Source organism: Ictalurus punctatus, chromosome 21 (genome assembly GCF_001660625.3).
Source record: "Ictalurus punctatus breed USDA103 chromosome 21, Coco_2.0, whole genome shotgun sequence".
Taxonomy (NCBI): domain Eukaryota; kingdom Metazoa; phylum Chordata; class Actinopteri; order Siluriformes; family Ictaluridae; genus Ictalurus; species Ictalurus punctatus.
Genome location: NC_030436.2, coordinates 14,633,707 through 14,650,750, shown reverse-complemented (window position 1 = coordinate 14,650,750; position 17,044 = coordinate 14,633,707). Strand labels below are relative to the sequence as shown.

The 17,044-nt window shown below is 41.3% G+C and overlaps 1 protein-coding gene across 2 annotated transcripts in view; it reads left to right on the top strand.

Moving 5' to 3' along the window:
- kif21b (kinesin family member 21B) overlaps positions 1–13,181 on the top strand; it is a 67,079-nt gene extending 53,898 nt beyond the window's left edge. For both annotated transcript variants that reach the window (XM_017450135.3, XM_017450133.3), the window contains 5 exons: positions 1,762–1,926; positions 3,328–3,445; positions 3,544–3,714; positions 6,109–6,308; positions 8,339–13,181. In XM_017450135.3, coding sequence (XP_017305624.1) covers positions 1,762–1,926; positions 3,328–3,445; positions 3,544–3,714; positions 6,109–6,308; positions 8,339–8,387 — 703 coding nt within the window. In that variant the 3' untranslated portion in view covers positions 8,388–13,181. The remainder of the gene's footprint in view (positions 1–1,761; positions 1,927–3,327; positions 3,446–3,543; positions 3,715–6,108; positions 6,309–8,338) is intronic.
- The last annotated feature ends 3,863 nt before the right edge of the window (positions 13,182–17,044 follow it).

Genomic DNA, 17,044 nt, shown 5'->3' with positions numbered 1-17,044 from the left:
TAGGTTCATCCTGTACAACATGAAGAAAATCAGACCGTATCTCACCGAACAGGCTACACAGCTACTAGTCCAGGCTCTTGTTATCTCAAAACGGGACTACTGCAACCCACTACTCTCGGGCCTCCCAGCCAGACCCATCAAACCCCTTCGGGTGATCCAGAATGCAGCAGCACGCCTCGTCTTCAACCAGCCCAAGAGAACCCATGTCACACCCACTTCATCTCCCTCCACTGGCTTCCTGTAGCCGCCCGCGTCTCACGTATCTTGACCTTGCTGCTCACGTACAAGACCTTGTCTGGAACAGCTCCCTCCTACCTCAATGCTCTCCTGAAGGCTTATGTTCCCTCACGCAATCTGCGCTCGGTTAATGACCGATGCTTAGTAGTGCCTACTCAGTGTGGCTCAAGGTTGCTTTCCAAAACCGCAGAATCTGCCACTATCTTCAAAAAACAGCTAAAGACCCACCTCTTCCGTGAACACGTAACTAACCCCTAAAATTCCAACCCCACATTATTAAAAAAATAAGTAAATAAATCTTACACCTCTACTCTGCGCACTCTGCTTCTCTAGCACTCAATTATAAATCTTGTATGGTAGCACTACTTGTATTGTTCTGCGCTTGATATATCGCTTTGCTTGTATTTCCTCATTTGTAATTCACTTTGGATAAAAGCGTCTTTTAAATGAATAAATGTAAACAATATGTTTACTAAATTTATCGATATAACCCAAGAATGCATGCAGTACAGCTTTTGCAAGAGATGGATATAAATGAACAGCATTAGCGAGTAGATCAGGTTTTTCACCTGCGTTCCATGTTTGTGTCACACGTTAGCACGTTTGCTTCGCACCTGGGTTGGTGTATGCACGGGGTTCGCATGTTCTCCCCGTATTTCGGGGGTTTCCTCCGGGCACTCCAGTTTCCTCCCCCAGCCCAGGACATAGGCTGATTGGCATGTTTAAATTGTCCGTAGTGTGTGAATGTGTGTGCAATTGTGGTCCCCCGCTTTGTGTATCCTGTGAACCTGTGTAGCATAAGCAGTGTATAAAATGGATGAATGGATGGTACTATGGTGTGTGTGAATCTAAATTGTGCGGCCTTATACCAACTGTAGCTCATTATAATAGGCAATTTAATCCTGCAGGAATTGCACCATTTACTTTTTTTTTTTCTTCTAATATCCTCCCAACCTACCCAATATACAGTTTGTGATGTAAACCATTACATCTCAATAAAACAATCGAAAGCGTCCGCCATTCCATGATTGAATTGTAGATTTAAAGGCAAATTAAACTGAGATGCTTTGATACACGAGCCTCTTGATACTGCTGAATACAGATGAGTGAAAACACTTCAGAAATGCACTCAGTGAGAATGCACTTTGTTTATAATTGATCACTCAAGGTTTCGTTTTTTTCCCCCTCCCCCGAAGCAATTTACAAAACAAAGTTACGCTCATGTTGTCTTTTGTTTTATTCCTACTGTGATACATGGAACCCTGCTTTATTTTTGGCTTTTGAGACTGTTTTCTGTTTCTTGCCTTTTTCTTTTTCGTGACACTGCCCCCAGTGGTCATGCTTATGGTATACACAAGTATGAATTCACTTTATGCCCTGGTGTTCTTGCAGATACGTGTTTGTAGAAGTACTGTATAAATCAGCTTTCAGATATACAACTGCTATCTAATAATACTTTATTAATTTATTTTTTTTACTATGCATTTTTAATCTTTGTTTGCTTTTGCACCTTCTTGATTCTAGGTCCTCAGGTCAGGTGGTGTCAGGAGATGCCTGTGCTGGCACCACCACCCGCACAATCACCACAACCCAGGGAGAATACCAGATCAATCAGATCGCCCTAAACCCATCCGGCTCCGTGCTCTACGCTGCGGCAGGGAACACAGTCCGAACCTGGGACCTCAACAGGTACACAACTCTCAGCTCAACCTGGTCATCCTGGTCATCCAATTATGTGAGAACCCGCTAGCATGAACTCATTTATAGTGACCTCAACTAGCATAAATTCATATACTCTTAGCTTTGTTAGCATTCCAGATGCTATACATTACTGTTTCGAACTTTCTTAGGTTCTTAGACGTTATGCTGGTTTGCTGTAACAGCTGCATAGTCAGGACGCGCCTAATGGATAATTTTAATATTCACATATGCGTAAGAGTTGATGAATGAATATTGGGTTAACCACTAGGAGAAGGGAAACGTGTATTTATCACGGCACAATCCACCTTTCAAACGTTCGTCCACGTGTTTAACACACGTAATAGAGAAATAATGAAATATGAAACATACAGCAAGCTTTACTGAATGTCAGTTTTAATGAATGTGAATTTGACTAAATGTCAGTTTTACTAAATGTCAGCTCAGTATTTCAGCATGTAACCCTACTGCAGCAGCTCGTGTTCTGGTGTTGGTTAAAAATCAAAACTTTGTGAAGGTTATAACTGCCAGAGTTTACAACTGTGCATCCACTTGGATATTTTTGGGCTCCATGTTTGAAAATATCCATGGCTTTGTATCTGGCAACCTTCGACGACTTGCTTGAGAGTAAAAACCACCTGCTCTCAAGATTTAAAAAAAAAATCATATATATATATTTTTTTATACCTGATACACTCTTCTATCCTTCACACCAACATGGTACTGCTCTCTGCATCAGCATATTGCCAGATGTGGTTTATCTTTTTCACATTTTCTCACCGAGTTCATGTTAGCATGAGGCATTACAAGTACCTGAACCAGTGATTTTGTTTTTTGTCTTTTATTTTTATTTTTGTGTTGTAATAATTGCCACATAAAAAGACTGTATTTTGTGTGGGGGTTGTAGGTTAGTGACAGAAATGATGGACCACTTATTTAGCTTTTTACGGCTTGCAATTTAGGAACATATCAGTTTATTCGCATCTTATTTTTAAAGTAAATTAAAACAAAACAGCCTTATTAAAATTTAAATCAAAATAAAATGACAGTAAATCTTATTTATTTCAATTAAATGCTCAATATGAACAAATATTGGGCTTAAAAAAATACAAATAATAAATTGTCATATGCAACTAAATAGAAAGCCTGAACAATGTTAATAATGAGTTTTCAAATGAGCTTCGAATGAATTTTTAATTCATTAAAGAAAGAAAAAGTCATGATCTCATTAAAAGTTGTATTAATTGTGCAACCCTAATTAGCCACTATACTCATGCATGCTTATTAGCCATTAAAATATTTGGCATGCATTCGAACTCAAGTTGTAAACTCTACTTAAGGCGTATACGTTTTCGTAGAGTTTTCTAAAGTGTACGTGTTTATGTCGTGTAGAATGCAGGCCTCGGGGAAGCTGACAGGCCACATCGGCTCAGTCATGTGTCTAACAGTGGGCTACTCCGGTGGAGGCAAAGACCAGGTCATCACCGGCTCTAAGGATCACTATGTGAAGGTACTCATGCGACTCATTCGCTCTGCGTTTGTTTGTTGTCTACAGTCTCGAGAAATGAGAAGGCCGATGATCTTTGTGCTGTCGTGACCTTTTTACAGGTGTTTGATGTCGCGGAAGGCATGCAGGGGAACATCGGTCCCGCTCACAACTTTGAGCCGCCTCACTACGACGGCATCGAGTGTCTGGCCGTGCACGGCGACGTGCTGTTCAGCGGCTCCCGTGACAACGGCATCAAGAAGTGGGATCTGGAGCAACAGGAACTGATTCAGGTATGGGAGCGATTTTAATGCTTTTTGAGGCATTGTTCTTTTAAAATGTCAAAATGTTTAGAGCACACTTTGTTCTAACCTGTACTGTTCTGTTAGTCATTTGATACAAGAAGAATAGCAAGAAGAATAGGGACGGGAACCTCTCGAGTACATAAGAGTCCTTTCGGTGATTTTACAGTGGAAAATTTATATTTCTGTTTGATAATGCATACTTTCATTTTTACTTGTCTTGTCTGATGGTCATGATTAAATGCCAAGGTCAAAATGGAGAAAAAAACCACAACCAACCCTTGTTCCTGCAAGAGAATATTAAATGCACTGTTTAGCCCTGCAGTCCATAGCATGAGTAAGATGGCTTGATGGTAATTGCATGTGCCTCGCAGCTTCTACATTTGACAGGGGCTAAATTGAATTCAGTACCTGATAAAGCTAATATTGGGCCAATTAGTACATTGTCAATCGGAGTAGAAATTGCTTTACAGTATTTTCCACTTGTAGTGACAGAAACGGCACTCTAACAGCTGTGAGATTTCTTCCTGACAGGGCTTTAATGGTTTCTTAAACTTTGAAGCAATCACCCACTCAGTGTAGATGTTCCTTGCTTTTCTGGGAAAAGAGCAGAACTAATTGCTTGACATAGGGACGATCATATTGTCAAAACTGAGCCACATACCTGTGAGCAACTCAGACGCATTTGTGCATTTTCAGCAGATGTTTATTACAAGGTTAACAGCTGTATCTTATTTTTAGCTTAGTTTTAATGTTTTTTTTTTATGGGTTCTTCTACCACAGTGCTGATTAGTCAGAAGCTGTAAATTTTCTATAATAGCAGCTCTGGCTTTAATTCAAATCGCAAGTTTATATTAATACACATTTTTATTCCTGTGTTAACAGCTAATTCACAGGAGCTTGCATTGTGGATGCGCCACATAATATAAGGTTTATCACAATATTACTTACTTGCATTGGGCATCATCACACCAACTAGTCACTGATTATTTTCATATACAGTGCTGTGAAAAAGTTTATCCTGATTATATCCTGAGTATAGTCTTCTGTTTTTGTGTATATCTCGTACTAAATTGTTTCAAAAGGCAACCTGAGTAAACACAAAATACAGTTTTTGAATGATAATGTTATTTATTTGAAGCAAAAAACTATCCAATACCAACTGGGTCTGTGTGAAAATGTATTTGCCCCGTACTTACTAATTCCCCAAATCTATGAAACTGCATTCATAATGGGGTTCAGCTGGACTAGACACAACCTGATTACTGCAAACCCTGTTCACTCAAATCAACACTTAAATAGAGCTTTGAAGTTGGTTAAAAGGTCTTACCCAGTAACACACTATGCCAAAACTGAAAGAAATTCCAGAAATGATGAGGAAAGTGATTGAAATACATCAGTCTGGGAAGAGTTACAAAGCGATTTCAAAGGCTCTGGGACTCCAAAGAACCACAGTGAGAGCCATTATCTCCAAATGGAAAAACTCAGCACAGTAGTGAACCTTCCCAGAAGTGTCTGACCTTCCAAAATTCCTCCAAGAGCACAGCAACTACTCATCCAGCAAGTCACAAAAGAGCCAAGGACAACATCAAAGAACCTACAGGCCTCTCTTGAATCGATAAACGTCACTGTTCATGACTCCACTATCAGAAAGACACTTTATTCCATGAGGCTGCATTTGGTTTTTAATTTCACCGACAGTGCTTATTCTGTGGTATTCTGAAGAGTTTGAGATCTTTGATGCAGTAAACATTGTTCACTCATCTGTCTCTTGCTCCTGTCTCTATCTGGGTTCATTTTCAGAGCTAAAGTGCTTTAAGCTTTGGGTATTTATGAGTGCTTTTCTCTCCTTTTATTATTGGGTAATTAAACGCATTAGGAGCGGGAAAGTCAGGCCTAGGTTAATATTGTTCAATATTAGAAGCTTCATACCTTTTGTACAGGGACCAGTCTATAAATGAAACACAATTTGCAAACATAAAAGGGAATGTTTGTACTGGGAAATGTTCTATATCTCTGTATAGACCGCAGAGTATGGCAGCTTCATATATTGCGAGGTAATTACGAGCACAATATTGTCCAGGGGTAATTGAAAAAACATATTTCAGCCGTTCCTGTTAGCGGTTCAGCTCGTGCCCGGTGCGCGCAATCACAGGTGTTGTTGATGAGCACTGTGTACGCTTTCAAATGAATTACTTGTACTTATTGGCTATGAAACCTAAAACTGCTTCATAATTATGACACTTTTCTTTTTTTGTTTGTTTTTTTTTTTTTATATGCTCATTAGTATACACCGTTTTACACTTCATATTAAATTGTATTAAAAAGCTACCTTAAAAGCAGACACATTGACTCAGCTGTGATTTGTGTTGTGTTTTTTCACAGCAAATCCCAAACGCCCATAAGGACTGGGTGTGTGCGCTAGCCTATGTGCCCGGGCGACCCATGCTGCTGAGTGCCTGCAGGGCGGGCATGCTGAAGGTCTGGAACGTGGACAATTTTACACCCATCGGCGAAATCAAGGGTCATGACAGTCCAATCAATGCCATCTGCACCAACTCCAAGCAGATCTTTACCGCCTCCAGGTACAAACTGAAATCTAGGGTTCGTGCTTGGAAATGGACATGTAGAGAGAAAAACAAGCTCTGTTGGTGGAGGAGACAGAGGGAGAGAGAGAGAGAGAGAGTGAGAGAGCGCGCGAGAGTGAGTGAGAGAGAGAGAGAGTACACAAGGGACGGAAAACCTGCCGTTTTAACAGCTTGTGTGCTGATGTATTATTCTTTGTGGGGAGTTAATAATGTAATAAAAGCTGAAAAGAGCGTCTCCTTGAGCACCTTGTGGTTCTGAGTAGAAATGGAGGTTCTTCTCTCTGTCTCAGATCACCTGTGTTTTTATTATTATTTTTTATATTGTGTTCCTGACAGCTGCCTGCTTAATAATTAACCTATAAATATTACTGCTGCATCATTTCTCTGGCATCGACTGCCATATTGAGTTATATATAAGAAGACGTGAAACCTTTTTCTCAACAAGCATCACACAAGTGACTTCCACACCTTCACTAACCTGCTACTAACTTTCTTTCTTTCTTTCTTTTCTTTCTTGCTATGTTGCGTTCTTTTTTCTATTTCTCTCATTTTTTTCATTTTTTTCTGTCCCCTCTTGTTCCCTTCCTTTTTTGTTTCTCTCTCGATTTCTCTCTTGTTCTATCCACTCTTTTCCCCATTCCTTTTTGCTTATCTCTGTCTCTCTCCATTTTCTTTCTTCCTTTCTTGCTTTCTGTCGATTCATCTTTTTTGTGTCCCCTATTGTTCTCTTCCTTTTTCTTTCTCTCTCTCTCTCTCTCATTCTCTCTCTCTTTTCACTCACATTTTCACTTCTTTCTATCTCCCATTTATCTCTCTCCCTCGTTCCCCCCCTTTTACTCACTGTTTCTCTTTCCTTCTCCCATTTTCTCTCTTTCTTTCTTTTTCTTTGTCCCTCACTGTCTTTATTGCTCTTTTTTCTCTGTGTTTCTTTCTGTCTATCATCTTTATCTTTTTCTGTGTCTTTCTCTTCTTCCATTGTTTTTCTTCTATTCTTTCTCTCTCTCTCTCTCTCTCTCTCTCTCTCTCTCTCTCTCTCTCTCTCTCTTTCTGTGTGTGGCCGTGTTGTGGTGTGTGAGCAGCGATTGTCGGGTGAAGTTGTGGAGTTATATTCCGGGTCTCACTCCCTGCCTGCCCCGTCGTGTTCTGGCCATCAAGGGCCGAGCCACCAGCCTTCCCTGAGCTCCACTAACACCCTCTGCCTCTGCTCTCTGGTACTGCCTTTCACACATACTTACTTACTTTCTTTCTTACTTACTTACTTACTTACTTACTTACTTACTTTATTTCTGTCTCTTCTCTTTCTCTTATTCCTCTTGCACTCTCTTGCTCTCTCTTCTCCGTTCCCAGACTTATGTGTTCTCTCTCTCTCTCTCTCTCTCTCTCTCTCTCTGTGTGATCCTCACTGTTTCTTAAAAAAAAAACTCTGGCCTTTAAATTGGATGACAAGCTCAGCTTTAGCTCTCACTGCGTTTAACAGGATACTTCTTCCGAAGCACAAAACTCTGTTGCAGTTCTAATTGAGTCTAACCCGAGGGCATAAATCCTCTTAATTGTGTCCTTTTCCAAACTCTACCACTGAGAGCTGTTGTCTGTCTCACGCCTCGTTGAATCGTTAGTACCTGATTCTTCTGATTCACTGCTATAATATACTTGTACTTAAATGAGTCACTTTATATTCCACCAAATTCACAAGCGCAAAGTACAAATTTTAAATAGCCATCCAGTTGTCGTGCAGGAGAATGCTGCTATAACTTACTGTACAGTCCTTTGAGGATTCCCTTCCTTTGAGGAAGTGTGCGTTATATAAGAGCCCACACAGTCAGGGTTAAATCTTTCCTCTAGAATAAGCGTGCCAGAGTACGGTTTGACGTTTTCTTTTTTTTTTTTTGCGATAACTCTCCAGTTTTGATGTCTACCACATCTCATCTGCGGAGGAGTTCCTGTCAGCCTGTTTCGAGATTCATTCTGCTCTTGTTCCTATTTTCTGTTCTCTCACACTTTTTATCGCTCTGCCTCTCTTCCCACAGTGACAGGACTGTGAAGATCTGGAACCTGAGGATCGCAAAGAAGAGGTGACGGCTTGACGACTTTTATCGATGGTCTACGTTCCTTTTGTTGGGCTGCTGACCGCAAGGTGACAAGGTGTGCTTGTCCTCAGAGGTCAGAGGTCAGAGGTCACAGTCTGGAGCTCCGGTGCCACATGAAGGTCTCGTAATGGAAGAACCTTCATGAGACGATGAAGGCAATAGTGAATCTAAGGTGCCACCATGTTGGTATTTTCGACTGCACACCAAATAATGAGATGAGCGTGGGTCTACTCCGTGCACATCCATTTACAGAAAGTGTCCTTCTGTGCCAATTCGTTTTTTTGAAGAAAAAAAGTGTCACTTTAGATAGTAGCTGCTGTCCACTTTTGTTTATTTATTATTTCAAGGATAAAAACAGGCCAATATGGAGGCCTTGGGAAATCACTTCTGAGCCAAATGGTGGGGAAAAGCACATTTCAGTTTTACCCCCTGGAGACCCAAATGTTTCTCTTTTTTGATTGACTGAATATCAGACTTTATCATAGCAAGCGTTCTACCGGAAGCAAGAAGGAGATTGATTCTTCTGTTACCATCTGGCGGAGGTTCTCTGGAGAGTCTGGATACGGACGGAGCTTGTTCCAAGACGTGACTGTGTAATAGTGCTGGCACACTCACCACACACACCGTCGCCTTCCTCTGAGGTGTCTACTTAAGACTTTTTACAAAATCTAATACATACTCGGTGTCTTCTCAATCCCTCATCATCTTGAACACGCTCAACAAAACTTTGTACAGCTTCCTCTCCTTTTCGAACAAGTGTTTCCTCCTGTGCTGTGACGTTTCCATGTTCTACCTCAGGTTTAAATGTGTTTTGGGGTCCCAAGCCCTGTCAGTTGTTTGCGTTTCGGGCTTTAGGTCTATTTCCTCATCTTCTTATTACTGGCCTGTGAATATAGTGCTCTCTGAGCTCCGCAAGCCCCTTATCCACACTCTGCTGAGCGGACACTTTCGGAGACTGGCTTCAATAAGCTCGGGCCAGCAGCGGCCCAGAGTGTGCAATAAAACCGACAGTTTGCTCTAATGAAGGCTCTAGTGCTTAAGCAGGCAGAATGACTCTTTCCTTTAGTGAGTTTAGAAGGACCTACTCTCCTGCTGAGAGTCAGTGCGTAATCAGTTCAGTTTGGTCTGAACCAACTGAGTGAGTTTGGACTGTTTTTAATGCTGGAAACGGTGGCTAGGCTAACCACGGTGCATCAGTGGTTAACAGAGCGTAATCTAACAGAAGTCATTATCGTCAACCACCATATTTGTGAAAATATTACGCAGCTTTGTAGTTCATGGATCTAAAGCTCTATAACACGGTGAGCATTTTGTTTAGCTCATTGGTAAGGAAGTGCAGTATTAGGGGATTACATGTAATAGTTAATAGGTTAGGAATTAGCAATGTTAGATTTTATGCGCATGGGTCGGTTAGTTCACAGAGCAAGTGAAATTGATCTCATTGCATCCCAATGCAAAGTCTCGCGGGGAATTTTTCTTAAATAATTTTTCACAGGGGTCTTTGATGAATAGCCTGGGGGTCCAGGTGGAAATCATGCCCCAATATCATCACCGTTATTATTGAGCTCGTATAGACGGAATATTATTATACACATTCACACAATGAGTATAATATTTGAACACTTGGATGATGTTGATAAAATAAGTCGTACTGAATGGAATTTATTTTACATGTAAATCCCACAGACCTATTTTTTCCCCCCCAGGACCCATGAAATATAACGCATAAACCAAACACTGGCAGAACATCAAATAGTTCTGAAAGCCCTTTGGGCCAGACACAAGTTGTGACTACATCTGGAATTATCTCCTAGGATCCATCCCAATTTCCTTTTTCCACTGCATCTCTTTAAAATATGCAGAGAGCAGTGTTGAGAAGTAGGTCGGCTTCAGAGCTGTGTTTTTTTCTGCTCACCTTTTGAAAAACAAAAAAACAAAAAAAAAAACGAAACGGGAAACTGGCCCGTCGGTGCCAGAGGAGCCGACACGCCTGATGGGGGTATGTGGGCGATGGCAGGTTTCATCTTGGCACAACACTGGTATGCACGGAGTATTTTTAGAGCATCAATCATCATCTTCCAGGGCTGCACTCTTCTTCCAGCCCCCAGATTTACTGTCTTTTTTAATGAAACATATTTATCACCCTAATCTTTTTTTCTGGGCGGCCCCTGGCGCATCTATATCTGTTGTAGCAGCTGTCGGAGGGTGCTCGGCTGTCAGACCCGAGCTCTGATTTCCAGCTGTGAGGGATGGGTGTGCTGTGCTAAAAGCCCTGCAGCACAGATGATGGCACATCGAGCTGTGTTTAAGGAGCCGGTGTCCCATTAAAACTGTGTCGTCCCCCCCCCCCCCCCACCCCCCCCACCCCCCCCCCCAGTTTCTTTGTATATTTAATATGATAATGTTCAAGCAAGGAATGGAGGATTTTGTCTTAATGATGCCATCATGCTATGATGTGAATACCATTGTCTTCTTATAAAAATGTGATGCTGCTGTTCATGTTTAGCAAGAGATTATATTAGATGTTCATACCACAGCATTGTTGAATTCTCGATTCGGATTGGTTGATTCATTATCTAGAACAGAAGCTGTGAAGGTAGTTCCAGCTGAAAGGTTTATATTAATGTGCTCAAAAGGAAGGAGTCTCCAGTGTCGGTGCTTTGTAACAATCAGAGATAAAGCTTACACAAAGTCTTCAAGGATGGAGGACTTTGCAATTAGAGAAGCTGCATTTTTTAAAATTTTCTTTCGTGAACTTCGAGAGAGAGAGAGAGAAAAAGAGACTAGCGATGGATACCTGTTAAAACACACATGAGAACGGGAACTAATGTGGGAGTTACGCAACGTTAAACATAATAAATAAACAGTACGTGTCATTAGTTAAGGAATAAAAAAATGGTTCTAAGTGTTCTAAGAGGAGTAAAACATTTCAGGACATGCCGTTATCGGAAAATCAACTGTTGATTCTTTTTCCTATTACTGCACACCACCAAGTGTTTTATTCCTCACATAATAACGCATCACCAGCCAGTAGAAATGTCTGAAGTTTATCCAATTCATTCTAGACACAGAAAGAAGGAAGATCTGAACGGTCTTCTGAACAGTGTACAATGCAAAAAGTTTTGGCACACTCTCCCAAACCATCATCATCTTTTGAGCTAGAAATTCTCCAAAGTTTGTGGAAATCGGAATCACTTTTTACCCCGTCCACATCGCAAACACGCCCAACAAAACTATTTACTTTGTCTACCTATCTCTCATCGTTTTTTTTGGTCCAAATAAATGTGATCTTTATATAATAGTCATGGAACCCTGTGAAAACGTGTAGTATTTGTAGTAAAAAGAGTGATTTGGAGCACTGCGACAGATCACTAAAGTTCTTGCCAAAGCCTTTGAACTGTGATCATTGCGGTACATATTATGTGCTTGTTTTTGTTCATCCAGCATTTCCCCTTTCTTTAATGCTGTTGTTAAACTAATGAGTCATCTACAGTAAATAACCCCCCTACCCACCCTCCCTTGAAAACGAATCCTTTTTCAAAGAATGCCCCCTCATTAGTGAGCTGAAGAGACTGGATGTCTGGCTTTATTCATTTCATTTTAGAAATGAAGGCATTTCAGAGTTTTTTTTTTTTTTTTCTTTTGAAACTGCTTTATCCTTTTCATATCGTTTCGTTGTTGAACGTTGACTGGAATGTGAAGGAAGCTTTATTTGGCTAGTGCTCAACGACTGTGAAATGGAGGGATATAACCTCTTAGTGCGCGTTGAATGAAATGTGGATTTAATGGCCTGCACTTCACGCCATGAATATGACCGCAATACAGGAAACTGATCGGCCAGTGTGTGATGAAAACCGGCTCCTGAATTTGCAACCGCTCACCTAGTCGTGCAGCTTTTTTTTTTTTGGTGCTCAACACAAACACAACCATCACAATACGGTGTAACTAAATCTTTGTTTTCTTTTTTTCCTCTGGAGTTCATATGTTTTTGCATGGCCTGAACGTGACGCAGAAATGAACTGTACATAGTCAACACGGCACTGTTTTCTGCATTTGGGAGGATGTCAATGCCTGACTATAGGCATCTACAATCATCTGTGCACGAACCTGGGCTTTGTGCTGCTGCTGCTGCTTTCTTATTTAACAAAATAAGAAAGTGGGGTGGGAGTAGCCCCTCTTTGCCTTATGCTCCAACTCTCTGTCTCTTAAGCCTTCACCACCTTAGACTGATCCTCAGCATTGCCTCTTAAAAGCTCAGCGATGGTTCAACCTTTGGACGTGTCTGTAAATCCTTAGCAATAGATTTTGAACATGTATATGATATTATTTTGTGCACAAGACTCTTACAACTTGTTCTTATTTTGTATAGGAAATGGAAACCATTTGATACCTTTTGGTGAGTACTGGGAAAAGAAGATTGGACGATGTCGTTTAAAAAGAAAATCACTAAATATCACTAAAAGCAATTAGCGTTTGTCACAGAAAAGGTGAGCACAAATCAGACCTTGTACCGGCTCTAGCTGATGGATATCAGAGACGGCAGGCGAAGGCACGTGCAGAGAGCAGGTACATCACGCAGCGGCAAAACAACAGGGTCAAAGGTGCCTTTTTATTGCACAGACTCCTCCCAAGGACTGAAACTGTTTCTACAGTGGTGTTTGTCTGTTTTCTTACATGTGCATATGGGTGTAAAAATACTTGACTGTAAATATTGTATTCATTTTTTTTTTATTTAATGATTGATCAAGCATTGCTGCAAAAAAGAATAAAAAAAAAGGCTCAACATGGTGTCTGGAACGAGTGATTTTTTTATATTTAATGCCGAGTGGTTTTATAAGAGGAATTATCGAGAAATTCTTGCTTGAGTTGTTCCATATACTCTTTCTCTGATATGATGAATTCACTGGTTTGGTTTTTTTTTGTACTGTATAAACCCCAGCAGGTGCCTAAATGTCACATCCAATCACAGCCTGAAAATGTTTTCCGGTTGTTCGTATCAAGCTCAGTATTTGCATACTTGATTGGAGTGATGGCAAATCTTCACTTTCTAATTACTCTTCATTGACGTCCCCAACCTTTCCATTTGTAAATTGCCATAGAAATGCTAAAAGAAAAGAAAGAAACAACCTACCGTAGCACATAATGAGAAAGGATTGTGCTAATGCAAACACAGTCACCTTTTAAGTGCTCTTTATCGAGTGCCGGAGCCGTCCATGCTCCGATGCGGTAGTGGAGTTCACACAGAGCCGAGTAGCTGCTGAAATAACAGTGCCAGTCAAAGTTCGGTCGTATGTCTTCATTTCCAGTGCAGATTGTCATCGTTTAGCAGTTGCGGGTCTGAGACGCCGTGGGGACGTGATGGACGAGGGCAATTAGTAGTGTGAACGAGGAAGTGGTGCTCTGAAGGAGCTGTGTTCTCACAGGGAGAAACCCACCGAGCGCATAACTCATTCTTATTTAAAATGAAGTTCATCACTCTCGAGTGCATGGTACTGCGTTCCCTGCTCTGATTCAAGTCATCAGCTTGTCAGATTTATGCAAGTCCCTTGTGAATTCAGACATGGAGATTGATGTAGTGGAAACAGAAACCTGTGTCACTGTGCCGCATCATGGCTTTCATCACGTCGCAGGTAACAATCTCAGTAACGCTGAGATGACGAGGCGGGCGATCATTCATTTTTCTACGTAGCTGCGAGTCCAATTCGAATATTCCAATTCGATGCAGATTAGGTGTGATGTGGTAAAGCGACAAATCCAAACGGCTCAAATGATTTCTTTGGCTCAATTCTTATGGCGTGTTTCTTTAGTTCCCCACTCACAACTTCTACAAATGGACTTAAAAAAACATAACCGTGGTCATATACATCCTCTCATTCAATGCGTATAGAGATAGTATGAAGAAAACTCAAAGTGTCATGTCACAGCAAACCAGTGAAAACATTCCCCATCCTGCACTGCGGCCTACAAACCTGGCTGCCATGGACTACAATTCCCAGAACACTCTCCTTCATTCTAATCACGCACACCTGCATCTAATCTCTCAATCACACCACAGTTTAACAGGACTTTCGAGGCTTTCCCTCTTTACGAAGTATTGAGTGTTATCACCGTACCAAGCATTTGTACCCTGTTCCTCATTTTGATTCGTGTTCTTTGATCTTCTTTCTGGTTTCTCGTTCTCGATTCTTGCCTTGCCTCGTTTATACCTGTTTGCTGATGGCCTCACCCATTGCCTGTGTTTGACCACGTTATTGTCTCATGATTTGGGTTTGTCTACCTGCCTCTCTTTATTAAAAGCTCTTATCTGCACTTGCATCCATCCTAACCTCTATTATGTTAATTAGGTGGCAGATGATTGTGTGTGAGATTGGACACAGGTGTGTGTGATTAGAATGAATGAGTGTTCTGGGAATTACAGTCCATGGCGGCCATGTCTGTAGGCCGCAGTGCAGGATGGGAAAGGTAGTCACTGGTTTGTTGTGACATGACACAAAGCTTGGAAGGAAGTGGCAAAGATCCTTTGGTGCCTCTGCTGAGTGTATTTAGCTATTATAGTTAGTACACGCCCACAAGCAACAACACTATCCATCTCGACATACCTACAAAAGAACATGGGTTAAGATCTGTGAACGTAGGTTAAGACTGCTAATGTTCACTACCATTCCACTGCATAATGGGTTACTCCAGTATGGTTCGGCCTAATCTCTGTCTACCTAATCTGTAGCGTACAGTAGTCTGCAATTACTGCAATTTTTCTGCTGTACTGAGAGAGCACTAGAAAGCCTGGTTACTTGAAATTCGTTTATAATGGTAGTCTAAGGTTAGTTGTCGGAATGTCAATAAACCTTTTATTAAAAAAAATAATAATAAAAAAGATTGTATTTATGCTTTCATAAATTTTTCTAAAAGGAAATTGTAGGTTAAGCTCCAGCTCTATTTATTAATTGGTAAATTTGTACAGAATAACATTTAAAAAATGGTCATATATAACATAGGTTTTGAGGAAGCTATAGAACGTTAAGCATAAGCAGAGGTGCCAACATCGTCAGTTTCGCCATGGCATTTATGATTTTTAATCCCTCGCTACTGTGATAGGAAGACACCTGAAAACGATGCTTTTCTGCTTTTTCAGATTATGCAGAGGTCAGACCAGATGTGAATGCAATTCACCTGGCAGCAAAGCAAATGCACTGAAGGGCAAAGGATGCAGTACTAGACAGACTCGCTTTTGTCAATCAACCAAAATTTGGAGAGAGGAGCTATCATCTTTGATTAGTAAAAGAATGTGCTATTTGGTTATTTATGGTGTTAGTATAAAGCCTAACCAACATGCGGGCTCTGTGCCTGCCAGGATTGACTTCTTAGTAATGTTGTAGGTTCAATGTAGCACCTGCAGATACAGTACAGTGGATGGGGATTTAGTTGGAAAAAGCTGGAATGCTCCATTAAACTTATGTTAGTTATGTTAGGTCAGGTTTAGTGGTTAGCACTGTTGCCTCACACCTCCAGGGTCGGGGGTCTAAATCCCACCTTTACCCTGTATACATGGAGTTTCCATGTTGTTCTCCCCATGCTTCAAGGGTTTCCTCCGAGTTCTCTGGTTTCAGCCCTAGTCCACACACATTTGTCTGTAGTGTGTGAATGTGAGTAAGATTGTGTCTTGCGATGGGTTCGCACCCTATCCAGGGTGTCCTCCGCATTGTTCCCCGAGTGACCCAAAAGATAGACTCCAGGTCCCCCTGTGACCCTGGCCAGGGAAAGTAGTACAAGTTGCAATGCATGAGTACCACAAGACTAAGATATTATAAGCAGTTTAGAGACAATATCTAATTGGTTATCAGCACAAGTTTTATAAAAAAAAGAAAAGAAAAAAAAAAGTGGTATATGCTAGGTGTGTGACACAAGGACACCATCTGTATTTCTATTCAGGTGTAAACCAGAAGTGGGTGTGGCCTAATGTTTGTTTTAGCACGTTCGCCTCACACCTCCAGGGTCCGGGGTTCGAGTCCCGCCAGGGCCATGTGTGTGCGGAGTTTGCATGTTCTCCCCGTGCTGCGGGGGTTTCCTCGGGGTACTCCGGTTTCCTCCCCCAGTCCAAAGACATGTATGGTAGGCTGATTGGCGTGTCCGTAGTGTATGAATGGGTGTGTGTGTGTGTATGTGATTGTTGCCCTGCGATGGACTGGCACCCTGTCCAGGGTGTACCCCACGTTGTGCCTGATGCTTCCTGGGATAGGCTCCAGGTTTCCCCGTGACCCTGAAGAAGGAGTAAGCGGTAGAAGATGGATGGATGGATGGATTTTTAATTAAAGAAAAGAAGAAACTTTTCTGTGGGAAAAAAAAGGCACACCTCATATTTATATATACTGTATATCTGTTTAATTAAGTCACATTATTTGTTCATTACCTGTTTTTTTTTTTTTACAGCGTAGACTTTTGAGCCCAGACTTTGGAAAGCAAAAGCAGCATGCCTAGTCAAATCATTAGCCGAAAGAACTGCTGATCTCTCACTGAGGCACATCTGCTTTCTTCGACATGCTTCCATGCTTGTTCTATTCCTGAGCCATGTCTTGCTGCTGCTTTAACCGACCCCCTGCTACTGGTGCAGCGGAGGCCTACTCTGTTTTTCCAAAGAGTCTGAGGAGG